Source organism: Prunus persica, chromosome G5 (genome assembly GCF_000346465.2).
Source record: "Prunus persica cultivar Lovell chromosome G5, Prunus_persica_NCBIv2, whole genome shotgun sequence".
Classification (NCBI taxonomy): Eukaryota; Viridiplantae; Streptophyta; class Magnoliopsida; order Rosales; family Rosaceae; genus Prunus; species Prunus persica.
This window is the reverse complement of record NC_034013.1, coordinates 16,512,136-16,538,685: the sequence shown is the minus strand read 5'-3', so window position 1 is coordinate 16,538,685 and position 26,550 is coordinate 16,512,136. Positions and strand designations below refer to the sequence as shown.

The following is a 26,550-nucleotide window of genomic DNA, read 5'->3' as shown; positions in this document are numbered from 1 at the left end:
AACTCAACAAGTTATCTTTGTACTGCCCAAATCAAGGTTTCCCAAGATTAGCTAGCTATTTGCAGAATGGGTGACGGACTTAAAAGCAATTGGGGTAATACCGTAATTTAGTCACTCCCAAGTTACTTTCTTTTTCTTCTTCCCAAATTTAAACCTGTGTGCATACTTCCACATTTCCATTGATCTCAGTTGCCGAGGGACTGAAGCTACCTTGTTATCTAAGAAAAAGGAAGGAACTTTTCCAAAAACCCACCAAAGGCCAAAAAACCATAATACCCAACGAATAACGCTTCATCAAAATTTCAAAAATGCAGAGGCTCCTTTCTTTGAAACTAGCCTCAAACCTCCCCAAAAATCTCCCAAACTCCTCCACTACCTCTTCACTCTTCCACTTCCAACCTCACAAAACGCTTTGTCTCACCAAACCACCCCAAACCCAAACTCAAAGCTACTTCTTTAGCTCCTTTCCTGCACACCCGATTCGCCATCTTCCTCATTCATGGAGGTTTCAGCACACTCTCACACAAAAAATCCATGGGGTTCTCTCCAACCCATTACTCAAACGGCACTTTTTTTTTGGTTTCCCAAATACCCTTATGAGAGTCTCAAGCAAGAGTCTTTCATCAGAGTTCAAACCTGCTGGTTTTTTCAGAGCCCAAATTCGCCAACACATTTTTAAGTTCAACCCAAATGAGAGTTCCCCCTGGTAATGTAAAAGTTTTCTGTTCATTGTCGAAGTTATCAGTTTGATTAAGAAAATCAAGGAAAAGCTAGTAAATCCAACGACGATTTCCTAGTTTTCTTCCGTAAACTCATTTTCCCTATGATTTCTTCTCCGCAGCCTTAACGTTTGATCTGTTTTTTTCTTCTTCCACAATATGGAATTCCTGGTTAGAATGTGATAAATTGTTTGTTTGAAATTTCCTTTTGGTTTGCATTTTCACGGTTGTTTGTTTTGACCAATGAGCAAAAGTAAGTGTGCCTGCAACAGGTCAGGGAAGGACGACACGTATCCAATTGTGACTGGCTGACCGTACAAATATTTCCATTTACGTGCTTCAAGCCATTGCTTGCTTTTATTCATCACAAAGGCTCCTGCATTCTTGACTGCAAATGCTATTGCTTGGCATTTCAAAAGTTGATAACTGCAAAACATCTTCTGCCCACACAAATTACAATAATAACATTTAAAAAATAGTGACTTTTGTTAACTGTTATTTAGGAACTCATCAAGAAAAAATTTACTTGTTTAAAGTATCAGTTGTCCTATAATTAACACGAGCAGGATGAATAGTTTAATATGCCTTCGTATGTGAAAAATTGTCTTCAGATCATTTGTGTTCCTGTTTCAATGTATGTAGGTTTTTTTCTGTCAGTAACTTAATGTTTTCCTCTTCGCAGGAGATCATGGTTCCGAAGGGTATCAGAGGGTGAGGTGGTTTTGGGATTGATTATAGCTAATGTTGCCATGTTTATGTTGTGGAGGATTGCAGATAATAGCTTCATGGTGAAGAATTTTACCGTGAGTCCCTCAGTTTGAATTATAACAAAATGTTGTCAACTTGTCATATGACGTTATTTCTATAACATGATTTCATTTACTACAATTTCCTAATTTGTTGATTTTCTTCTGTAACCAGATTTCATTAGACAATTTTACAAGTGGACGTTTGCACACATTGATAACTTGTGCATTCAGTCATATCGATGCTGGGCATGTCACTTCGAACATGCTTGGACTATATGTTTTTGGGAAGCGTGTAAGCTAATTTTCTCTGAAGCTTTTTTTTTTCTTCTAGTCATTTTCTTTTTGGGGGAGAGGGAGAGGGTGGAGACACATATATATCATAAACCGGTAAGGTATTAAATTTTGTTTTGGCATATCATTCAGTTGGACAATAATAATATATCATGAAATTGGTCTCTTCCATGATTTATATAAAGTGATATATTCAATCAGTTTTTACCTTCTTTCTCTTTTTAAATGGTGCACTGAACAGATTGAAAGAATTTTTGGGCCCGAGTTTTTTTTTAAGCTGTATCTAGCTGGGGCTGTTGGTGGCTCGGTCTTCTTCTTGGTGCACAAAGCCTACCTGGCTGCGTCATCGAAGGTAAACTGATACTCAGCTTATGTGATACATCCATGTTAGGATAAAGTTGCATAGGTCATTGCTTTGCATGTATTGCTCATGCTGTGCTCAAAATTATTATCGAAAGATCAATTGTTCTTGTTTACAAGAAAATGCAAGTAACTTTTATATTGAACGTACAATTTAGAGGATGGAAACTCCTGAATGGTTTTGTGAATATACAGTTTTGAGTATTTTATCGTATGTAATATACTGTTTGCAGGGCGGACAACCGATGAAGATGGACCCATCAAAGATACAGGGACTGGTATGCTTTCAGAAACTGTTTGCATGTTGTGGTCCTTACTTTTCTCAACAAAACAAGGACAGATGAAAAACATATTCCTTGATTTTCATTTGCCCAACAAATCTGAGCAACAGCTAGCCTAGAAAATGAACTCTAATTCATTTCACTGTTGTGTGCGTTTGTGTGACATGTAGGGCTCAAGTGGGGCGGTTACCGCGATCATGTTGCTTGATATATTCCTCTTCCCAAAATCTACCATCTACTTGGAGCTTATCATACCAGTTCCTGCCATGCTGGTGGTAAGTTTGTTTCATCAGGTGATTGGTTGAGGCTATTATTAAGCAAATCCTTGAAATCTTACCTCTCTTTTTTCCATTTTAGGGGATCTGTATAATTGCGAAAGATCTCATGAGGATAATACGGGTATATTATTTGGTTCTCTTCCTGTTTTCACATTTCTTTGGTGTCTATGTTATTTGGTTATCAAACCAGTGTCATTGTGATTTCTAGTAAATAAATTTAGTGGTAACATTATTTTGTTATTGCAGGGAGACCAACGTATCTCAGGATCTGCACACTTGGGTGGTGCTGCAGTTGCAGCCATAGCCTGGGCTCGAATTTGGAGGGGACGTTTCTGAACTCTGTTCCAGCTCTGCAGATTTCATACCAACAACACTAGGAAACTAAGATAGTCCAGCATGCTAATTAACTATCAGTCAGTGCCTTCCAGTTGGTTGTTCTCCTGGTTTAAATTAGCTTATCATCCATTGATTTGATAAAAGACTTCATAACTGTCCTAATCCCCATCTTAATGTGAAATTCTGATGATTCAAAACCAAACACATTTCGTTCTTTTGTTGAGGGAACTCTGTGGTATGTGAGTCAGAACTCAACAAGCTATTTTGTAGTAGTGGTGACTCTGCGGTATGTTGTAGATGTTTGTGAACAGTTGACTGTTGATTGGTGTGTCTTATTTTGTATTCTATAGCAAGGTCACGCTAATATTCTCTGGAATAAAAGAGAATGCTATCTTCTATGTATAGCCCTGACAAGTTTCTTTGTGGGCTTCCTTCTCAACCCCATCTTTGGTTGTACACAAGAAACTTATCAGAATTATAGTACAAGGCCCATGCGCTATTGGCCTCAAATCCCAAAACTCAAACGATCACTTCTGTTTATGTCAAATCGTAAATCTAATGTGACATGTAACGTGTCAAAAAAAAAAAAAAAAAACCAAATTTGTGTTCCAAACGTAAATGGAATAAAAACAAAATTTTACCTTTGATTCTTTTATTTTGCTGATAGAACGACGTCAGACCTTATATAACAAACAAACCCATCGATGATACCCAAGTTTCAATGTACGTGCATGAAATACAAATGGAGTGGAGACATATAACGTGTCATTAACTAGTTTTTTTTCTCTAACAAAGGCAATTTTGTTGAAGTTTATCATGTATCATTTTTTTATGGGTATATGCATAAATTATTCTTTTTGTTTTTAATTTAATTTTTATCAAATAATAATAAATCCCCAAATCACCTCCCTAGTGAACACATTTTTCTCTCATTTCCCAAAGAACAGCATTTATCTCTCTTGTTTTGGACCCTCTCTTTTATTATTTTAATGATTTATTTCCTTATTTGCATGAACTCAATAAAATCAATTCAATCCCAGAAAACCCCAATTAAAAAAAAATTTCATCTTTGTAATTCAACATCTTTCACTTTTTCGCATTTTCTACCAACTGGGTATCTTTCCCCCCATTGTTACCCAGAAAATGAGGTGGGAAAGGGTTCAGCTACAGCCTAAACAAGCTCACCAGCAACAGCAACAGCAACAACAAGAATTGTTGTGTGAGGTGTCTGGGCCAGGGAAGAGGTGGGGGCACACCTGCAACGCCATTAAAGAAGGGAGGTTGCTATATGTCTTTGGGGGTTATGGCAAAGATAACTGTCAGACCAACCAAGTTCACGTTTTCGACACTGGTGGGTCTTCCACAAAAGCGAAAAAAATTTCCCAAGATTTTTGCTTTATTTATCTATTTCCATTTTTTCTATGGGTTTGTGTAATCTTGGTTTTGCCTTGTTGCTTGTAATTTTTCTGTGACAGAGGTTGAATTTTTCTGATATACCCTGTAGATTAGTGCCCATGCGGGTGCTAGTGGGCTTGTAATTAGGGTTTTTGTTGGGTTTAATTTGTTAAATTTTTCATGCGTCTTCTTGTTTGGAATCAATGCTGTGATGGGTTTCTGCAACTATACTTGCGTAGACGCTATATGAATATGCTAGTGAACTTTGATTTTAGGGGTTTCATTTGTTAACTCCTAAAGTCGTTTTCTTTTTTCTTTTTTGTTTGGTTATACAATTTCGAATTGTGCTTCCTATGAGCTCTTTACTTTCGTTTTAAATTCTGTACTAGGTGTTAACAGACTAGCACTTTGCATTTGCCTTTGTGTTATTGCATGTTATATGGAGGTAGTTTTGAAATCGTTCATTCTCTCATTCTGAATTGCTGACTGCAGCTACGCATACATGGAGTAAGCCGGTGATAAAAGGAACCCCTCCAACTCCAAGGGACAGCCACAGCTGTACCGCCGTTGGTGATAATCTCTTCGTTTTTGGGGGTACAGATGGGATGAACCCTCTCAAGGATTTGCATATATTAGACACCTGTGAGTGAATTTCGCTCTTCACTCTTTGCTTTTTTACTAGCTAGCTTTCCTAGTGTGCTCACCCTTGGATTTATCTACACAGTATCAGCTGACTAATGTATATTATTATGGGTCAAGTAATTCAATCAGATGATTATATGTCCCGGGTGACAATTAAGTTTTTTTTTTTTTGTCGATCTTGGATTGGTATGCTTAAGAGTTGAAACCAGATATAATCTTTCCATTTACTGACACCATTAGGGCTTTGTATCAAATTCTTTATTACTGTAATTAACACCAATGTGCTCACTTATGTTTCTAATGTTTGTGTAGCTTCACATACATGGATATCGCCAAGTTTAAGAGGTGATGGACCGGAGGCACGAGAGGGTCATAGTGCAGCCCTTGTTGGGAAACGGCTTTTTATATTTGGTGGCTGCGGAAAATCATCTAATAATAGCGATGAAGTGTACTACAATGATCTTTACATTTTGAATACAGGTGAGTTTCAATATAAGGTTATTTTATTGATCACTTTGATGAAGATTGGCTTGAATGAATTTTATGACACTTTTGTGTGCAAACAATTATCGTGCATTTATGTGGACTACTCACATGGATATTACAAGTTTACTTATTTGATCCCACTTGCCTAAGGAGCTAAAAATGAGGGACAGTGAGCAACTAGTTTATAAGAGCTGTGGGATTAATCCAACGACACGTAGTTTTATTAACTACCCATTTTGTCTTCAGTCTGCAACCCATTTTAGTTTTAACCTGCAAAGAGGAATAAACGTGTTATGCAGATTCCTCACCCAGCTATCTCTCTCTGTCATCCCCTTTCTCTCTCTCTCCCTCTCTCTCTCTCTCTCTCTCTCTCTCTCTCTCTCTCTGTGGTTTAAAGCAGATTTATTCAACTTATTACCTTCCATTTCTATTTAATTAAAAGTTGGCGTTTGGGCAAAGGTTCAAATTGGGTAAATTACAGGTTGTGGACTGTGAATCCAAAGAAAAATTACGATTTGAAAATTATATATATATATATATATATATATATATATAGAGAGAGAGAGAGAGAGAGAGAGAGAGAGATGACTGGATGAGAAGCTGAAAAACACGTTTATTCATCTTAGCGGGTCAAAACTAAACGGCTTTGCTGAATGGTTTTTTATTGAAGCCAAAATGGTACCTATGAGGTCTTAAGTGCGTAGAAATATACGCCATTGGAGCAATCCTACGGGTTTTATGAACTAGTTGTTCAACATCCCTTGCTTTTAGTCCCTTTGGTGAGTGGATTGATTTCTTATTTAGCATAAGTTGTTTGGATAGCATGTGGACCTTCTTAGGGTATGAAGTTGTTGGTGTGCTCTTCATTGAAGTCTATAAGTGTTTTGTCTTTGTAGACTAGACTGGGAGGAAGGAGGGGAGTGAGTATTGTGAGCGTAGGACATCACATTCAGTTTTTATTTTGGCTCACTGATTGATTTAGCAGATAGTTTACTTCTTTTGTTCTCTTATCTTGTAGAGACATTTGTATGGAAACATGCTACAACATCAGGCAACCCACCATCTCCACGTGATAGCCATACTTGTTCATCTTGGAAGAACAAAATATTTGTGATTGGTGGTGAAGATGGTCATGATTACTATTTATCCGATGTCCATATCCTTGATGCAGGTATCATAATTTTCTTAAATGAGTTGTCACACTGGTTATACCTCACTTGGGATATTGTAAATGATAATATACTTTCTATATTTCTGGCATTATTGTACCTCATTAGATACTCTAATGTGGAGGGAGCTGAACACTTCAGGCCAGCTTTTGCCACCCCGAGCTGGTCATTCAACTGTTGCTTTTGGGAAGAATTTATTTGTTTTTGGTGGATTCACAGATGCCCAAAATCTATACAATGACCTCCACATGCTTGATGTTGGTACGTATCAAGTACTTGTGTGTGTGTGTGTGTGTGTGTGTGTGTGTGTGTGTGGATTCTGTTTTCTTTGAAACATATTCATCCACATGCACAAGAATGTGAAACATTTTAGGTGATGGTTGAAGTCAACCGTCTGTGTGACAATTATATGTAGATCTCTATAGAGAGAGAGAGAGAGAGGTGTGTGTGTGTGTGTGTGTGGATTCTGTTTTCTTTGAAACATATTCATCCACATGCACAAGAATGTGAAACATTTTAGGTGTTGGTTGAAGTCAACCGTCTGTGTGACAATTATATGTAGATCTCTAGAGAGAGAGAGGATTCTGTTTTCTTTGAAACATATTCCACATGCACAAGAATGTGAAACATTTTAGGTGATGGTTGAAGTCAACCGTGTGTGACAATTATATGTACTTCTCTTATTTGAACTACCAGCTTGATATTTGACATTGGATTTCTTAAGTGAGAGTCACAACATGCGTGCCATGGTTCCTTTGGGTTACTTGCTTTTATGAATGGTTTCAAGCTTCTGAGCAACCTTTTTACCTATCCACTTTGGTCTACATGTACTTTATGTTCTAGCTTCTTATTTTCTTCCCAGTGGCTTAATGTTTGTGGAATTGTATCATTAATGATACCCACTCTATCCCAATGGGTACAGATACTGGTGTATGGACCAAGGTGATAACTGCAGGTGATGGGCCTTCTGCTAGATTTTCTGTTGCTGGGGACTGCTTGGATCCTGTGAAGGGAGGTGTACTTGTGTTTATTGGTGGTTGCAATAAAAGTCTTGAGGCACTGGATGACATGTATTACTTATATACAGGTTAAGTATTATCTTTTCATTTTTTTCCCTGAATTATTTGGATTATTTTGTTACAGTAAATTTTTATCTGTGTTTGAAATCTGATAAAGTCTTACTGACCTGATATAATTTCTAATTTTAGGACTTACCAGGGAGAGTGAACGGAGGCTAGAGAAATTATCTTTGAGGAAGCAATTAAAGCTAAAGTGCCAAGAGCAAAATCTCACTTCTTTTCACGACAAGCCTCTTGTTAACGTTGAAACTGGTGCAGATATGAGGCAACCCATGACAGTTCCATTTTATGCCCAACCATGTAAGTATTACTGATCTAGATACAGTCTCCCCTTTTTTCTCTGGGCATCAACATGTATATATTGCAAAAAGAATCATAATCACATGTCTAAAAGGAATTTTGTTCCTGTAATACATCATGCTGATATAGTGGTTTCCTTTCTTCGGTGCATCAGGATCTAGAACCTTTCCTTTCTTTCTTCCAAGTGGTGAGAAAACGAAAGGGGTGGTTGGTTTTTAGATTTTCTATTCATGTTTATCTGCTTTTGAAGTCTTGTTAGAAGTTCAATGTTTTTCCTTTTCCTGCAAAATTTCTCATGACTATTTAGGGGAACCGCATGAGATCAAGCCCCCTTACGCCCCGTGGTGTTTTTTCGGTGGAGTATCCCCTATGGTTTTTTATTTTATTCAAATTTGCATACTTCTAAGTCATTTAAAAGCAGGTAAATTGTCTGATCCTAGGAAAGTTGTCATTCTAAGGTCACTATCCAGTACTCTAACTCCATGGAAACACATTTCCAGAGAGTGCTATCATTTGTATGTGCTTTGATTTCATTAGCTTCTGTGTGCATGTATGTTTAAAGTATATTTACTTTGTCTCAATGTTTTCCTACAAGTGAAGGATTTACTCGGCTACCATTGGATTCTGGGGCTATTGCGCTGAACCGGCTACACATGTAGTCTTTTAACCACTCCAAAGGGCCAATAAAGGATATGGCCTCTACTGTTCTATGATATAGATTCTCAGCTAATAAAAGAACAAAGTTTATCAATGGACAAGGAAATAAGGATTTAGGTTATTATAGTATTATATATATTACTCATTGCAATCCAAGGGTGTTAGTTTTAACCATTACCTGCAGCTTTACTAGCCATGGCCAAAGTGGTCTTGATGCTTAAGTTATTTTACCTTGAATGGAAGCTGGAAAGCTTGCCATTTGATTTCTTGTTCTCTTGTCTATTCAATCTCCCTTTGAGTGAACCATTGAAATTCTGAGGTAGAATAAGCCGTTCGATTCTGCAAAAAACAAGTTATGGGTGCAGCAGAAGAACTATTTGATGAAATCAAATTTACTGATGGGTAGGCCCTTGGCTTCTTCATTTTTGACTCGTGTCTATATGATTAACATTCTCTAATGGTCAATCCTGATTTTTTTAGATACTACTTTTAAGGGCTGTGTTGAACCAGTAATGCTGTATGTTGAATTGCTGCGAGTATCTATGTACCTCCATTTGAGGTTTATATTTTAGGTTACCTACTTGCGTGAGTTAGCACCCTTCTAAATTTGTTTGTGCTGGACTTATATGTAAGATTCAGCTGCATTGTTAGGGAGTAAAGTACTAGTTGCAGTGGACTTTTATTGGTTAAATATGTACTAGACTTAATTTGGTGACTACCTCAAAAGATCTAGTGCTATGACTGCAGGTAGACAGAATATCCCATTGAATCAATCGCAGCTTCTTCTGGGAAAGAAGACATTTCAAGCAAAGGTTACTGAAAAACTTTTTGATGGATATACGATTGAAACTGTCATTGATGGAAAGCCTCTTCGTGGTATTTTGTTTTCCAACAAGCCAGACATTCACAACATAACTACTCCTAATTCCAGCAGGTAAGAATATGGTCAATTTTATGCTTAATATTACTATTCTTTCGAACATCAATCATTGTACCACATTTTCCTAGAATGTTTTGTTTAACTTTGAAAATGTGATTCCCAAATAAGGAAGCGGGCTGCCAGCGATGCTGGTGATTTAATGTCAAATGGTGATTACAACAGCAAATCAAAAACTTCTAGGAGCGTCAGGCAAGAGACGGTAGATCACGCACAGGCAGATAATGTTCATGGCAAGGAGTCCATATCACATGAGCAGACAGAAGCTGCTGCAGCGTCCGTTTCTAAGAATCAAGCATATTCTGATGCTTCTCATCTGCATAAGGTCAGATCTTTCTTTCCCTTGTATTATACATATATCTATATATTTTGCATTTAAACTCTGTACTCTTATGCAGGTTAGTGGAAAACCTGATCAGTCAGTGACTCCATTGAATCTGGGTGATAATCAGACAAATGATGCTTCAAACTTTAACACTGAAATTGTGGGAGAAGACAGGAGTCACAGGACAACTGATGCACCAAATTTTGACTCTGAAGTTATGAAGGAAAATTTGTCTGCCATAGAAAATACAACCGTCAGCTCATCCCGAAACCAAGGTAGGAATGTATTCTATTACTTAATTTTCTTTGCTACTGGCTCATCAGCATTGATGCATATGCCACTATAGTGAATTGTTTGAAAGCAATGAAAGAGACTTAAATGCAGATACTGTCAGAAACAAATTTGTATGTCTTTGCCTTTTGTAGGTTTTTCCCTCCCCAAATTTGTATCTCCACTTTTTGTAGATTTTAACCTAATGTATTTTAAGCTGGTTCCTCATTTAAACTCAGTTTGTGCTTGAAGATAAGTGATGAGCTGATTGGCTGTCCAATTTTTTGATGACAGATGGCAGGAGACTAACTGAAGGACACAGTGAAGCAACATCTGTTTGAAAAAGTGTGGTTGAGGAATGCTTCTGAACGTAACCCAAAACGGAAAACCACCTGCTATTTGTACATTCATCATCTCAAGGTGATCATAGATGCATATGACGGGATATACAGAATTTTCCGACTCTTGTGATCTGCCACCTCCTAACAATCCTAGGTCTAAAATTCTAGTTTTATGTAGCTCACATCTAAACCTGGTGGATTATTGATTAGTTGCTATTTCAAATTGAACAGCTTCATACATTATGGCAAAAATATTTTGCTTATCAGAATTTGGTGACTCTTATAGGTATTGCTTCCCTTTTTTCAGCAAAAGAATGAATGGCAATTGCAGTTATCCACATTCTTCTGCTGGTTCCATCTCCATGAGATGAAAAAGCAGCTTAAATTTACTTCTCTTGTGATCTTTTACAATCTTCGCTCTAATGGAAATGAATACCTAGAAAATTTTCTCTGGCTATATTTTAGTGGAAATATTTTTGCTCACCGCTTTAACCAAAGGTGTATCCTCACCATTCTCCTCAATATTTGACTCATGTCTATAGAAATAATAATGGTTAACTTTTTATTTTCATTTATGTAATTATGGTTATTCTTATTGACACGTGTCGAGTGTTGAGAATAGTGGTAGGCATACATCTTAGGTTAAAGTGGTAAGCAAAAATGCTCTATATTTTAGTACTTTTTTTTTTGGATGAATTTTTCTTTGAAGGTTCCAGTTTTTTTTTCATAATACATTTGATGCTAGGTCTAGTTTATCAATCTCTTAAACTATTGGGGAAAAAATTCTCTTAACGTAGCTTAAGAAGTATCATTTTATGTAATCTGTGTATAAAATTACATTTATGTTTGATTCGATTAAAAAAGAAAAATTATGTGTGATGGATGACGGGGAAGAAGAATATTTAACCCGAAAAGGAAACTGTGGGCCATTGACCCCACAAAAGAAATTCACCCTCATCGCTTTGCCTCCGATAGAGAAGTCACTAATGCCTTTTACAATATATTCCCTTCCTCGTTAGTTTAAAAAGTTGAGAGTTTTATGATTGATTTTTGAGTTGAATTCCAAAACAGTCCCTGTGTTTTTACCTTATTTGCCAATTCTGTCATTGGAGCCAGCCATTAGCCAATTTAGTTCTTCTGTCTATCTCCGTGAGTCAAATGTCATCATTTTCATCCTTTTTGCCATTAAAAAACTGACTACAAAATCCAATTGGTTACAAATAATAATAATAAAAGGATCAATAATAAAAATAAGATTTAAAAAATGATGTTAAATGAATCATAAAATTAGTGAGTACATCTATTCATGGCACTTAATAAATAAATAAAAAATCATGAATAACATTGGTCAACAACTTAAATAAGAACACGTAACGTATTCTAACTTAATGAAAGATACTCACCAGCATATCCTTCTTTTCCTAGGTGTGATTGCTAAGCTGATCATCTTATTCTTCAACTTCTTCCTTTCTTTTGATTTTCTGAATGTGGAAAACTAGAGCAGATATCATCTTGCAGACAGCCCCAAACCCCTTTATTTTAAACTCTTTCTAAATAAATAAATCAACTCTCTTACTACCTCCTAGCTCCTCTGCAAATATATTGGTTTTAGCCTAAGACTCTCTTCCACGGAGTGTCCCAACCTTGGTTTCTTTGTTTAACATTTCCCTTTTCAAGCATTTCTCCCGATTCTCCTACCTAAAATCCAAAACAGTCTTTCACCTTAGCTTCCCTCCATAAAGACTTCACCCTAGTCAGTGTCACCCCTAATACTAAGGTTTTTGGAAGTAGGATTATTCGCTTAGGCTTTGATTGGGTTGAATATGTAGGGTGTACTTATTAAACTTATATTTGTTTCACAATTTAATATATCATTTTTCTTCCTTTTATATTAGGGTAAATTAGAAATTCAATAAATAGTTTGGTAGTCGAGTCTATTCATTTAATTTTAGGGTTTGTTTAACAACATTCTTGAAAAAAAAATATATATATAAATTGACAACGGGGTCTATGTTGTAAAGAAGAATGGGTGAAGCCCACATGCTCTAACATTCAAACCACACACCCACCAAATCAAACCACACACCCATCAAACTAAACCACACACCTACCAAACCAAATCACACACCCACCAAACCAAGCCATTTGCTTTGCCTATAAATAGGCATTATATTTGCTTGTAATGTAAGATGAAATGATAGAAGAGGAAGAGAAGGAAGAATGAGGGTGAGTGAGTTGAGAGGAAAGAGAGCAAGAGAGAAATTCTCCAAGAGAGAAAATTGAGTGAGCCATACATATTGTAAACACAAAGTTGTAGCCCTATTATTTTACATAGTGGAAAAGTTACTGCTGCTGCTCTCCGGGGATGTAGGCATAGCCGAACCTCGTTAAGGGCTAGTTTGGCATTGCTGTGCTTTTAAAAAAAATGCTTCTGCTGTGCTGCGAAAATAATCTGCTGTGAAAAAAAGCAGCTAGGCGTTTGGTAAACTGTATATGAAAAACTGCTGTGAGTAGTCAAAGTGTTTGGTAAATTTTTATCAGAAATGCTTTTAGTATGTATAATGACAGAAAAGGGCATGATGAAGAAACTGTTTGTTTTTTTCTTCATTCTTTTTCTGGATTAAAAAAAGAAAACAAATTTCACTACATAAATTTGTTTTCTTTTTTGAATTTACACTTTTTTTTTTAATCAAAATTTGTAATCTACAATTAGCACACATATATTACCATAAATTATAAATTAATATTGTAACAAAACTAGTTCTAAATGCTTGTTATATTAATAATAACAATGTGTTTTGAGGGCTTCGAAGAGGGTTAGCATAACAAATATACAAAAATTGTTCAATTTTAACATGCCCAAATAGATCACTACAATATAAAAGAAGCTAATTAGATGCATTCATTAAACTTGTAGCGATGCTATTTCTCAATGCTTCCATCTCTTGTGTTCCATTGTCATGAAGACTATGAAGTTCTTGTTGTACATCAACATCCTCACCTATCTCTTCACTTAAGATATCATTTGAAGCATCAAAATGTCTATCACGTTGGGCATGCCTCCTTATATAATTATGAAGTGTCATTGTAGCAATGACTATCTTCACTTGCTTGTTGAATGGATAATTAGGCATATCTCTTAAAATTTTCCATCTTTTCTTCCATACTCCAAAGGTTCTTTCAATAACGCTCCTAAGAGAAGAATGAACATGATTGAATACCTCTTTATAACCCGTTGGTTGGCTTCCCCTACGAAAATCCGGGAGATGATACCTTTCGCCTTTATATGGTCCCAAATAACCTCTCATCTGTGGGTACCCTGCATCTACTAAATAATATTTCCCTGTGAAATACAACATTCATTTTTCTTAATATGTATACATAATTGGACTAAGTAAGTAATGAAAAACACAAAGGTTAATTGACCATAATTTTTACCACTTGGAGGCTTAGGGAAATTTAAATTTTCATTGCGTAGAACCGAAAGAAACACTCTTGTATCATGTGCAGTGCCTTCCCACCCGGCACATGCAAATATAAATTGCATGTCAAAGTTACATACGGCCATAACGTTTTGAGTTGGCATCCCTTTCCTACCAATATAAGGTACTTGATCTTGAGGTGGTATTGAAGCTTGAACATGTACTCCATCTATAGCCCCAATACAATCCTAAAAATGATAGTTGGACAAAATTTTCAATGTGTATAACTATAATTAGCAAAAAAAATGAGAGAGAAGTGATAGATGCAATTTTTACCTTAAAATGAGGCATATATCTAGATTCTCCCAATATTGCTTGTGGAATATCACTAAATTCACGATCCATCGGTTTGATGACATCCATTGCCATACGACATACAACATCCAACATGTAACTAAAATATCTACTCACTGTCTCACCCGAGTATTGAAATCTTTCTTGTGCTAACCTATTCCCCACACCATGTCCTAGCATGTGTACAAACATTCCCAATATCTCAATGGAATTCATATTCCTAGAACCCCTTAACCCATAATTAGATTGCAACTCATTAGATAATCTGTAAAATACATCTTTGTCCATCCTCAACATGGTATGACATCGCCTATCATTCCCATGTAATAATTCCATCAACCAAATATTACCTGTTTGTGGAGAATCCATACAAGGATTTTTATGAATATATTTCAGATAATATAATTCAATTGCTCGTGCACAAGCGCATATAGATAGGTTAATCTCCGCATCTTCATCATCTGGCTTGTCCATATTGTCAAATAAACCTGCAACGTATAGTTATAATCATCAACACTCCCAATTAATCATAATATATGATGTAAATTTAGTCCAAATAATAATTCATTGCAATAAAGTGAATTATCCAAACAACATAAGCACAACAAACTAATTATCAAAACAACATAACCGCAACAAAGTCACAAGTCAACCAACATAAAAACAACAAAGTCATAAGTCAACTGCCCTATTGGTTGTTAAATTCATAAGTTAGCCATGCAAGCTTGACATTAGGAGTCTTCATGGTAGAGAACATCTCTCGCTTCTCTTGATTCAAAAATAATCGAGTCGCAAACATCCACAAAGTGCTAGTAGGTTCACATCCAGGTAGAGATGATACAACTTCCATCACTTCAGGAATACTACTGCCCAGTTGCATTTTCATCATCAATGATGTTGCTGTGCTCCTACTCTCAACTACACCAACAAGGCGGTCAATTTGGCCAGCTAGTTTTTCAGCACCTCCAACTTTTCTTCCTTTCTTATCTTGCTGTTTTTTATTCAATTGTTCAGGTGCTCTCCTTTTCCCTTTCTTTGTAGCATTTTTGATAGCTTGAATTATTTCATCTGAGTCATCACTTCCTTCGAGTGGAATAACATCACCCATGGTTGCCTCTTCAGTTTCTGATGGGAGTATACCACATGAAGGTGCCCAAGCATGTTCACCAGTGGCCGTGGTATTCATGAACATCCTATCTAGCTTCTCCTCCATCTCAGGATTAATGCCTTTTTTACGTAACTTTGCATATTCAGCATTTATCTACATTATAAAGACATATTAATTATTAATATAAATGCATGTTAATAAAATAAAAAGGGGAAGACAAAAGATTAATCTAAAAAGAAATATTGCACACACCTGAATTTTATTATTCCACCACTCATCAGATGCATCAACAGTACCTTTGCTCGAATTCCACCCTAGACCAGTTTCTTTGCCTACGCGTTCTTTCCACAATTTCCACTCAATTTTGAGTGCATCCCACTTATTTTTCAATTGCCCTTTATCATAATTATTTCCTGTCTCTTTACTAAAGTTGACTCTCAAATTTTCCCATCATTCTTTTTTAAAATGAGTGCCAGGACGACGTCCGGCATCCACCTCCTTGATGCACAAATCACATAATATGGATATATTATGGTTATTCCATGTCGCTGGAGCTTTTGATGAACTTCCCACATTCTTTCCCATCCTTACTAAAGCAATATTTGTTGAGTATGAGAAATAGATAATAGCAAATAATTGTCCCAATATACATTATACTAAAAGCATAAAAATAGCAAACTTTTCTTTTCCCACAGGTATGAATATTCATCTATATTATCCACTATACCCTATATGTTTAAAAATGATGACGGCTCCCAACAAAACTTCCTTAAACCCACTTCTCAATCTAAACAAGGGACAAAGAGTCCAAGCATAGAGTTTTCGTAATGATTCATGAAAGAAAACCAAGAACAAGAAGAATCCACACATGAAAATAAACTGATCACCTTCACAATTGACATAAGAACAAGAACTATATAATTTTCCTAATCTTTAACATATATTACTTGAGGAACTAGCAAGCCTATTCTGCCAAGAGGAGACAAAGATAACATAAAGTCTTAGCCAATATTTCCAGCTTATTAGGGAACAGTTTATTGAATCTCTTAAGTCTGTGTTGTGGTTAAAATGTTTTGTTTCTATCATATGTTCTAAGGCAAGATGATATTGCATTCCCATAATTTACTGAGAATGCAATTTCATACCAATTTACAAATTTTTTATATTTCAACCATATGTCAGTTTATGAGTTCCCCACCACAATGACCAGCATGCTACAATCACTTTTGATAAAGCCCATCAACACAAAAAATATAAATAAAAGGAAGAACTTCAAACCATTACCCAATCAAAAATCTTCTAACACAATAATAATAAGGAAGAACTTGAAACTATGACCACTAAAAAATAAAAGCTTTATTTACCAAAAATCTTTTAACACAATAATGGATGACAACTTAGATGGAACAGCAGTTTCACATAATAGGATCTTTTTTTGTTTGTTTTTTTTTTTTTCATTCTTGAGAAAAGAGAAGCCCCCAGATTTGGAGCTAATGGCTTCTTCACTCTTTTCTTGTCTTGTAACTAAAAGAGAACTAAAACTAAAACTAAAGTCCACAGGAATTATGTTTGAGCTTGAAGACAACAAGGTTAGGACAATAGAAAAATCAACAGGGACCTGACTTTTGGAGACTTGGGTTGCAATCATATATAGAAACCCCTGTAGTTCAGTAAGCCTAGAGTCATTCATGGCATGCTTTTTCCAGGTCCTATCAAACAACGAGAGATGGACTTACCAGGTATGACAGCCGCTGCTTGGTCTTCTTTGTATCCAAAGTCAGTTTGCCCAAAGAAAGGGAAAGCTCTAAAAGAAGCTTCGAGGAGCCTTGCCAATTAACAATTGGAGAGATGGGAATAAGAATTGTGTATTGTATATATATATATATACATATAGATTTATGTATATAAAGAACCAGATTGGCCTAGTGGGTTTTGTTCTTCAAATTTTGGAACTGAACCAGATTTTGGAACTGTACCAAATCTATGAACAATGATGGTTGTGTAATGTAGAGAAAAAAAGCATCTAGGACAAACATGTTTCAGAGAAACAGAAACAGAGAGAGAAGTATCTGACCCAAAGGCCAATTAAACCAAGCTAGGGAGAAATCTCTCCTTGCTTGGCAAGGAGAGACAAACCCAGTACCAAACTAGGAGCAAAACTCTGTCTCTGTCTCTCTGTCTCTCTGTCTCTCCCGTGTCTTCCCCCTAAAGCCCCAAGAACACAAAGCCCCCAATCTCGTAGAAACAAACAAAAAACCTAATTTCATAACATATATAAACCCAAAAATCATAAATGTAATGGGAAGATGAACTCACTGATGAGTAGCTGATTGTTGTTGGCAATTAACGTCCTTGATTGAGATGGAATTTTGAGATGCAGGGGGAGGAAGAAGAAGAATAGTGAGAAGAGCAGTCTGTGAGAGTGAAGGTCAGAGAGTGTGAAGGTCGTAAGATCTATTTTGTGAGAGGGTCAAACGTTGTCATTCTGTGAAATACTTAGGGGTATTATAGGGATAATGAAACTTTCATTAATGAGAAAACCGGCTCTTTTTTTAAGCAGCTTTTGAAAGCTCCATATTGGTGACTTCGAGTTTTTGCTTTTTCTGATGGGTGTTTTTAAAATAAGCGATTTTTTTTGGGTTTACCAAACACCCAACTCATGCCAAATTTTTATTTAAGCTGCTTTTTAAAAAATTTAAGCGTTGCCAAACGCCACCTAAATACTATGTCTCATCTACTTTACGTGCAGCTCAATATTCGCACATATCCCAGTTATTTTACAACACGTTATCAGCACGAGAAGCTCTCAGGTATAATTTTTGTGCTGCACTATTATCTATACTACTAACTATTATGTTGATGTAAGGAAGAAAAGTAGTGGAGGAGTTGTGGTCTGCTAGTGAGATATACAAGCAAACCAACTGGAACGATAACCTCCCTGCCTCTTACCTTTTCTATTATTTTATTATTTCTCCACACAATTTAACACTCATACTAACATCCAAAGCTAGTGAAGTTTGCAGATGAAAAGAAGAAAAGCCAACATGATGTGTCTAGCTTTCCACTAATATATCAGTATAATAATATTATATTATTTGATTGTGGTGTTGATATGAACCCACAAATAATTGTCTTTACTTTTATTTAAATGTATGGAGCAGAATTAGTGCCCATACAAGCACGTTTACTTTATCGCAAATTTACTTTTACTTAAAGTATGATGTGGAATTAACCCTCATACTTTATGAAATTACTTTACTGTACATTATTTACTGTATGGTATAGGTTTATTACCCATACAACATTATCTATTTAAAAGGGTGGTGCGGGTTTATCGTCCACGCCTTTACTTTTATTTAAATGTATGGAGCAGAATTAGTGCCCATACAAGCACGTTTACTTTATCGCAAATTTACTTTTACTTAAAGTATGATGTGGAATTAACCCTCATACTTTATGAATTTACTTTACCGCACATTTAATTTTATTTAAGGTATGGTGCGGGATTAACGTCCATACAGCAAGCAATTTAATTTATGAATTTATTTTACCGCACATTTACATTTATTTAAAGTATGGTGCGGGTTTATCGTCTATACCAGTAATTTATTTACCAACAATTTATTTTATGGATTAATTGTTCTGTATGATGAGTTTTTTACAGTATGCAGATCAGGACCGGAAGTTCCTTGATCCTCATCATACAATTACATCAGGACTTGAAGATCCTTGATGATGATATTGATATGAGAGCTGGCAGTCTCTCCGGTACTATACTTGTAAATAAGAGATCGGACTTGAAGATCCTTGATCCTTGACATGTAAATAAGGACCTAGAGTTCCTTGATGATGTAACAGTACCGTATTGGTTAAAAGTGCCGTACACATGAATAATAATTGTACTGGCAAATGTACTGTACACATGAATAGATACGTATTCATGACTTGATGAATAGTACCGTATACATGAATAGTGACGTATGCATAAATATTAACCATTTTGGGTAAACCGTCACTACATTCAAAAGGGAACCTGCAGTTCCTTAAACTCATGGATGAGCAATTAAATGAGATGCCAGAAGTTCCTCAAAACATGGACAATTATGTAAGGGCTTGAAGTCCAGAAATATGTACAAAAAATTGTAAAAATGTCCATACCATGAGAATATGTGATTTTGGCCTGAAGTTCAAAATCTAACAGTGTTAAGAACCTAAAGTTCCAACAGTTAAATGGACAACCCTTGAGGTATTATTACAGATTGTGGTACGCCACATATTTCTTTGGCATAAGAAAATGATGAATTTAATAAAGTTCGATTATGTTATAATCGACACCTCAAGGAAGAAATATATTTTGTGAATTTCGGTTGTTAAGAATACACCGTGAAATGGATAATATCAGTATAAACCTCAAATGATGAATTGAGGCCCCCCACATATTTTGTTATATCTGGGCCGGAAGCCCATGGATCCAAATGTATGAGAAATCTCGAACTTGAGTTTGTGGGTATATAGTAGTTAATGCTCTTCACTACTATATTGTGATATTAGCGTGACTTTTACCCAATCCATATTTCATGTTCATTAGAAAAAGGGCGAATAAATTCTGAGTTTTGTGTTTAGCACATGCCAAAAGTTCCGGACTCCCATACGTTCTGACTCTCCTCTCTCGCGATACCCAGTCAGTCTCTGAGCTCTCATCCTTCTCACCTTCAAACTCCCTCTGTTCTCTCTCGCGATACCCCCCAGTCTCCCTAAACCCTCTCTCGTTGTACCCACAATCATAGTCACTCTCTCATCCCTCTCACCTTCAGCATCTGTCTTCTTCATCGATTTCTTCTCTGTTCTCCATCCATCCCTGCCGTCATCTTCACTTTCCTCAATCTGTATCGCCTTCTCGAAAATTAGAACCAACAAAACCAAAATCAGTGAGAGCAAGCACGCACGCACTCAGTTCAACCAACACACTCAGACGGAATCCATCTCTAAGCTGCTCAGAATCACCGAAAGCTGGTGATTTCATCAATCAATCAAACGCCCAAATTTGGGTAATTTGTTATAAATATAATTTTTTAGTTTAGGGTTTGATTATTCTTCATTTAGGGTTTAGGGTAGTTGGGGTTTAACGATTTGCGGCGGGAATCTCTAAGACTTATCTGTATAAAGGGAGAATGGCCGTGGCACAGTCAGGGTGGAAATTATCATATTTAACTTCATGGGTTAGAGTAGTTGGAGTTTCAAGAAGAAGCAGCGGCGCAGCTTCTAAGCCTGCTATATTTCAACCATCATGTCCACTTTGCTTCTAAATGCTCTAAACGCTCTATATGCTCAATTGTCAATATTCAATTAATTGAATTCCAATTTAGGCTGTGGAGGACCGATCCCAACACATGAATCGTGCCTCGGCCTTGGCTCGCCTTCGCGCTCTTATAGCTCTAAAAGGTGTGTTCACTCCATTTCAATCTTTTTTTTAATTTCCAAATCCTCAATTATCAAATGATTATTTACTCTTGTCTTGAGCTAGTCTGGTCTAGTTAGGAACACTGGATCTTGATGCTTATTCCCCTCCTCATGAGCTTCTTCAAATTCTTCCCCCAAAGTCTACCATTAGAGGATCAGATTGTGGTCCCCAAATTGGACCCAATAATCCTAAGTTCATTTTGGTATGTAATTATCTTATATTTAAGTCATTTTGCTATGTAACGATCCTAACACTAGCTACTCTCCTTTGCAGGGAATGCAAGCTCTGTTGGATCTCATTTTTGCAGTTGAGGGTTCTGTCTCAGAGGCAGCCAAGTTTCTGGGGTATACAATTACAAATATTCTCTACACTTTTCTTTGTAATTAGGCACGTTAGCAATGTTATCTTCTAACAACTATCTGCAACTCCCATCCTTTTCCAGTTGGCTCACAAGTACATATCCATTGCGTTCTTTACATGTGAAGATTGTTTATATTGCCACTTTCTCCCTTCTAGGAACTTAATGAATTCTGTCCATTTAGTTTTACATTTTTGAAGAAAACAGGGTGCCTGGTCCTGGTAAAAGAATTAACTTAATGAATGCTCCAAAGTTGAGCATTTGGTAGAATCTTTACACTTTTGCTAGTTACTAATTTTCTTTATTTGGGGTTACATTTCTGGGAGGCGTAGTCTGTCTTAGAAAAAAAAAACATTTATTTCTAATCCATTTTAGAATATTACGGGAAAAGCTTAAATATGTATCTAAGCTAGAAATTTCTTGGCTTTCATATAATTATTTATTGATGTTCTTCTATGATATATCTACTTACACATATACATCTTGGTATCTTCTTGATTTATTTTTCATTCTTAAATGTATACAGTTTGGTATGAAAATTCCTTGATAACTGTTTCTTATTTTTTTGCTGCCTTTTATTTTTCTTTCCAGTGTTCAAACAATACCTGTTGTGTGGCATACCATCCACTTTGTGCACAAGCTGCTGGTCTTTGTGTTGAGTAGTGAATTTGTATGGAGACACCATCTACATGCCCCGAGGAAATTCTAATGGGTTCAAAGAATAGCCTAATTAAGTTATCATTAATGACAAATTTCTCCACTTTTTAAAGATAAATAACTACCATCTAATGGGTTCTAATGCAGGTTAAGCACAGGTGCCCTGTCACGGTTCATACTCTCAAATGATTGTCTCCGACTGGCACTCAATGAACTAAGGTTTTATTTAGTGATTTAGACAGTTTGTGAACGTAGCCCAATTTGGGGCGAACACACGTTAATTGGTATCTTCTTTGTTTGCTATTGTGCTTGATTTGTTATTCCTTGTTTATTTTTTATTTTTTGCATTTGTACTTGCAATCTTTTCATGCTGATTTGTGCCTTCTAAGGAGGTTTAGCATATATGAATATTGTCTACAGTATATATCTGCCCTAAGAAAAAATTATGTGATTGGGTATGTATGGGGACTGCTTTGCTTTTGACTGCTGCAGCAATGGATGGGGGCTGCTTTGCTTTTGACTGCAACAACAATGGATATATGTACTTTGATGATAAGAATCTTGGACAATACTCGGTACCTTGTAAAGATTTTGACACAGTACTAGTATAATAAACACTGAATTTGGAATTTACTCTTGACATATTGGTTTCTTTTGCTGTAAAGTTGGCTTTGTGACAAAATATGCATTTTTGACAACTATTTCTCCGACCTAGCTTTCCTATGTTTTTTTTCTTTTTAAAAATTGTTTCAGTTTTTTTATTATGGAAAGTTGGCTCAATGTTTGTTCATCATGTTGACTATTGTTATCTTCTTCTTTATTTGTGGTTCTGTTTTCATGTCAGCCCATACTTTTAAACTAGAAGATGGCTTCACTAATAGCTGAAGGGATTGAGCTTGGTAAAGCAGCCCCTGTTGTGTTCGTCTCTAGTGATGAGGTTAGCATTTTCTTAAACCTGGTATTGGCGAATCAGCATGCGTGCTTTAAAGCTTCTTTATGCAGTGTATTGACTTTCCTACTATCTAGTTCTTATCAAGCGTATCATTTTATTTGTTGATTAGCAGGCCCATAAATGGTGCATAAAAATGAAACCTTTTGTGAGTTCTATGAATATAGAAAACTTGTAAAGTTTTGTTGAATTCTTATCTGAAATAAAGGTGACTGCATTAAGTGTCGAGTAGTTCTTTTTCAATTAGAAAAAAGTCTGTTGTTGACCCATTTGTGGAAAATATGGCTAAAAGGCTTTTATAGTAGAGCTTTACTTATATCTAATTTTGGTGGTTGAAAAGCCTAAAATGTCTTGGGTTTTTCTGGGCAGATATTAATCTCCAAATTACGATGCTGGAAAATTTTGGTTTCACCATGATGTGTCATTGGCTATGACATGCAGGTTAATTCACAATGATGTCTGGTGGCAGAGTGTTCAGCACATTGGAAGCAGAGCTGACTGTATGAAGATTGAAACAGAGGATCTTTTCTTGTGCTCAAGCACTGATATTGAGATGCAGAGTGTTCATGCAATGGGCACGGTGAAGAGGTTTTCGAAGAGTGTTGAAGATACTGATGAGGGTAAGATTGATACAGATATGTTTTGTTTCTATTCTTTTATCTGTTTTTTCTTTCGTGAAGATTCATCCCTTGCATTTCGAACTAAGGTACTTATACAAATTATAAACAGCTTCAGTTTTTTTGAGTCTTTGTTATGGATTGGATGATTGGGTACAGCTGAAATACCAAATGTTTTTTGATTCCTTTGTTTGATGTTGCTCCTTTTCTGCTCTGGCAATGTTTCCAGCTTTGAGGTGACTTTTTTTTGTGTGTGGATGAATGCTAAATAGGTTGTACTTATTGTTGTATTTTCATATACCATTCTGTTTGGTCAATCTACTGCAGAATGTGCATGATTTCTTTCTTACAGTTTCTGTTTCCTTGACGTAGTTGCTGTCTGAGCATAAGTTTACTTAGATGTTTTTCTAGCAAATTTTAGGGGGTGTAGCTTCAGTGGTTTTCTTCTTGGTTCTAGTTTCCTGCTTTTAATTAAGTAGTGTTTGCTCTTGCTGTTTAGTCGAGGACAGCTTGTCCTCTTGATTATCAATACGATCATTTCTATTCAAAAACAAAAAAACAAAACAAAACAAAACAAAACAAAATGTTGCTGTCTAAAATCTTCTAACAATTGAAGTTGAATTCCCTGTATTTTTTTTATGGTATTTTTGTTTTCCTTTAGCTTCATGTTAAAGATTGTGCTAGCTTCTTGGTAAAAATTTTATATAGTTTTTCTTAATCTTATATGGTTTCTCCATTTCATTTCAGTATGCGAGTCGTGGGAAAAAGAAGGCGTTTTACACCCAAATGGAATTGGACGAGGTTCGAGATGAATGGGCATGTCATGTGCTAGAGTGGATTTGAGTTTCAACAGTCTCCTTGTTTTGGTAATATTTTGCTTATTTATGTATGGATTATATATAGGAATGTTTTTTAGATGTTGCAATGGCAATATATATGAAATGGATGAGATGCCTCTATATTTTGAGACAAAAACTAAGTAAAATGTGATGGGAAATGTGGAAATTGCTTACACTTTATTAGTAACAACGATGTCTATTGTGTATAACTTCAGTTTTGTCATAACAATTGAAGTTAAAAATTAAAAACAACATCAGGACTTTGTGGGAATCGAAGCCTATAATCCGAAGGGTCAATAATATTTGTAGAAAGTCAAACTATTTGTTGGCTTTTCACTTCAGCATAAGCACAAAAAACGAATGCGTAAACCATAATTTGCAACAGCAGTGGTATATTTTCTGAAGTGGTAAGTCAGAACATGCTTCAGTATAAACAAAACCATTGATGCTATAATTAGTATTTAGCATTAGTTCTAATATATCCCCTGATGCTATTAAATGTTTAAGGCATCGGAGGTCAACGCTGTTTTGGCACATGGTAACAACTTACGCATCGGCGATTAAGTGAATACCGAAGTCGTAAATAATCTTTAGCGACAGATAATATCCGAAGTGTATCACTATAGTATATGCATCGGTTCCCAATACTTCGGTTTTGAGGTACATTTAGCAATGGATATTATCATAAGCTAAAGGTCAATTTTCACATAGTGGGTGGCCGAGGTCCTTTCTTCAAAGGTCGTGGTGCCTTCTCAAAAATATAGTCGGGCACTTCCTTTCGCAAAAGTGGTCGGTCATATCCTTGCAAAAGTAGTTGGGCATATCCTTGCAAAAAGTAGCCGGGCATATCCTTACAAAAGTGGTCGAATGCTTCCCTCTCAAAAAGTTGGGTTGGGCGCTCCTTAAATACCTTGGTCGGCCAGTCCTCTTACAAAAAGCTGGGCTGGAGCGAATTTTCTCCTTGCTCACCTTGGCGCCCTCATCTCAACACTTGGGCAAGTAAAGTCGAGCCAAGGGAGTTGAAGTTCGGCAGGAGGTATGTCCGCCGAGTTCCCAATATTCAAATATTTGAGAACTCAAATATAGTCCAATGTAGGGCCAAGCCCAACAACCAAATATTTGGAGTTCCCATACCACCCATCTTGGCGGATGGTCGACAGATGCTAAGCCAACTCTAGAATTCTAAAAAACTCAAGGGGCAGAAGGTTCCACCAGATGTCAAGATGAAATGTCAGAGGTCTAGGCCCAAGCCACGGATTCATGCCCAAGATTTCCAAAGGTCAGTGTGCATGTGATGGAAGCCTCACAAGGAAACAAATCAAGGTGATTTATGATAGTTCATAACATTCCAAAACAAGAGAGAATCAAGCAATCAGAATATTTCAACCAATGTAATCCCACGAATTCAAGGGGCTTCAAAAGGAAAGCTTTAGGGTTGACATTTGGCCATTCAATGGCCAGCCCATGGGCTGACAAATGCCCTATATAAACCTCACTAAACGAAGACAGTAGACACAACATGACAGGACCCGCCCAGAATTTTCCGAAACCCGAGACGAATCCTGTGGAAATTTCCGACATCACCCCGATGTCTGGCCCACTTCTAAAACTATATCCTTTTTTCCAAAAAGGAATAAGGGCACGAGACTTTTTACTGAAATTTCGACAGAGTCTCCCCTGTAAATTGCACATTCCCCAAATTTAAACCTGCATAAAAAATTTACAGTTTAATATCCCAACTACTAGCACACACAATGTAATTACACACAGTTTACAGACAGGGCCTCCAGCCTTCAAATAAATCAGGGCAAAACTACTAGCATTACTCTTAAGTCAATTAATATACTAACAATGCAATTAAGGAACTCAAATAAATTTTATGAGTACCACTGCAATCCACATGAAATAACTTCCCACAAATTTCTAGCACGCATCAACTACCATCTATGAATTATCACCAATAGTCCCAGGGACCTCAGCCCATAATACCCTAAAATCAAACCTAAAAACAACATTATAACGTTTAGTCAGCGGCTGCACACTGCCTATGTATCCTCACTGAGGGATCAAGCCACACGTAATTCTTCCGTACAAAATTTCCAAAATCAACAACATGCAATCAATTACAGAAATCCCAAACAAAATCTTTTTCAAACATTATTCGTTCTCA

The 26,550-nt window shown here is 36.3% G+C and overlaps 4 protein-coding genes and 1 long non-coding RNA gene across 19 annotated transcripts; 3 read left to right on the top strand and 2 right to left on the bottom strand.

Moving 5' to 3' along the window:
• On the top strand, nt 57–3,715 carry LOC18778089 (RHOMBOID-like protein 12, mitochondrial). Its single transcript, XM_020563677.1, has 8 exons — nt 57–706; nt 1,402–1,522; nt 1,641–1,760; nt 2,001–2,111; nt 2,353–2,397; nt 2,571–2,675; nt 2,758–2,799; nt 2,925–3,715. Exons 1-8 carry the CDS (start codon nt 309–311, stop codon nt 3,012–3,014), a joined length of 1,032 nt encoding a protein of 343 aa, XP_020419266.1. The 5' UTR covers nt 57–308; the 3' UTR covers nt 3,015–3,715.
• On the top strand, nt 3,934–11,070 carry LOC18777907 (tip elongation aberrant protein 1). The gene is made up of 11 exons (XM_007211222.2): nt 3,934–4,365; nt 4,902–5,051; nt 5,364–5,531; nt 6,556–6,708; nt 6,815–6,967; nt 7,629–7,793; nt 7,915–8,085; nt 9,490–9,676; nt 9,791–10,004; nt 10,078–10,279; nt 10,569–11,070. The coding sequence occupies exons 1-11, from the start codon at nt 4,158–4,160 to the stop codon at nt 10,613–10,615; spliced, it is 1,818 nt and encodes a 605-aa protein (XP_007211284.2). The 5' UTR covers nt 3,934–4,157; the 3' UTR covers nt 10,616–11,070.
• Nucleotides 13,374–18,143, bottom strand: LOC109949131. 2 transcript variants are annotated; one of them, XM_020563546.1, is made up of 5 exons: nt 17,816–18,143; nt 17,236–17,324; nt 14,374–14,879; nt 14,054–14,285; nt 13,374–13,958 (listed from the first exon to the last, which is right to left on the bottom strand). In XM_020563546.1, exons 3-5 carry the CDS (start codon nt 14,863–14,865, stop codon nt 13,504–13,506), a joined length of 1,179 nt encoding a protein of 392 aa, XP_020419135.1. In that variant the 5' UTR covers nt 14,866–14,879; nt 17,236–17,324; nt 17,816–18,143; the 3' UTR covers nt 13,374–13,503. The 2 variants fall into 2 exon arrangements, with proteins under 2 accessions (XP_020419135.1, XP_020419136.1); XM_020563547.1 differs by lacking the exon at nt 17,236–17,324.
• On the bottom strand, nt 14,908–17,061 carry LOC109949132. Its single transcript, XM_020563548.1, has 2 exons — nt 15,752–17,061; nt 14,908–15,652 (listed from the first exon to the last, which is right to left on the bottom strand). The coding sequence occupies exon 2, from the start codon at nt 15,602–15,604 to the stop codon at nt 15,080–15,082; it is 525 nt and encodes a 174-aa protein (XP_020419137.1). The 5' UTR covers nt 15,605–15,652; nt 15,752–17,061; the 3' UTR covers nt 14,908–15,079.
• Nucleotides 20,111–24,573, top strand: LOC18776612. Of its 14 annotated transcripts, none has more exons than XR_002271768.1 (7): nt 20,111–20,547; nt 20,866–20,941; nt 21,034–21,162; nt 21,234–21,304; nt 21,910–22,912; nt 23,366–23,544; nt 24,289–24,573. It is a non-coding gene; the product is annotated as an uncharacterized LOC18776612 (long non-coding RNA). The 14 variants fall into 14 exon arrangements; XR_002271766.1 differs by having other exon boundaries at nt 21,024–21,162; XR_002271771.1 differs by having other exon boundaries at nt 20,113–21,162; nt 21,910–22,030; nt 22,123–22,194; nt 22,820–22,912.

What these genes read in the sequence shown, in the direction of transcription:
- LOC109949132 (XM_020563548.1), bottom strand. Translation starts at nt 15,604, where the DNA reads ATGGAGGAGAAGCTAGATAGGATGTTCATGAATACCACGGCCACTGGT.
- LOC18777907 (XM_007211222.2), top strand. Translation starts at nt 4,158, where the DNA reads ATGAGGTGGGAAAGGGTTCAGCTACAGCCTAAACAAGCTCACCAGCAA. An exon ending in TTTGCATATATTAGACACCT is followed by an intron (nt 5,052 to 5,363) that starts GTGAGTGAATTT and finishes ATGTTTGTGTAG; the next exon opens with CTTCACATACATGGATATCG. An exon ending in CAGCTCATCCCGAAACCAAG is followed by an intron (nt 10,280 to 10,568) that starts GTAGGAATGTAT and finishes TTTTGATGACAG; the next exon opens with ATGGCAGGAGACTAACTGAA.
- LOC18778089 (XM_020563677.1), top strand. Translation starts at nt 309, where the DNA reads ATGCAGAGGCTCCTTTCTTTGAAACTAGCCTCAAACCTCCCCAAAAAT. An exon ending in CCAAATGAGAGTTCCCCCTG is followed by an intron (nt 707 to 1,401) that starts GTAATGTAAAAG and finishes TCCTCTTCGCAG; the next exon opens with GAGATCATGGTTCCGAAGGG. An exon ending in ATCTCATGAGGATAATACGG is followed by an intron (nt 2,800 to 2,924) that starts GTATATTATTTG and finishes TTGTTATTGCAG; the next exon opens with GGAGACCAACGTATCTCAGG.
- LOC109949131 (XM_020563546.1), bottom strand. Translation starts at nt 14,865, where the DNA reads ATGGACAAGCCAGATGATGAAGATGCGGAGATTAACCTATCTATATGC. An exon ending in GATATATGCCTCATTTTAAG is followed by an intron (nt 14,286 to 14,373) that starts GTAAAAATTGCA and finishes TATCATTTTTAG; the next exon opens with GATTGTATTGGGGCTATAGA. An exon ending in TTTCCCTAAGCCTCCAAGTG is followed by an intron (nt 13,959 to 14,053) that starts GTAAAAATTATG and finishes TGTATTTCACAG; the next exon opens with GGAAATATTATTTAGTAGAT.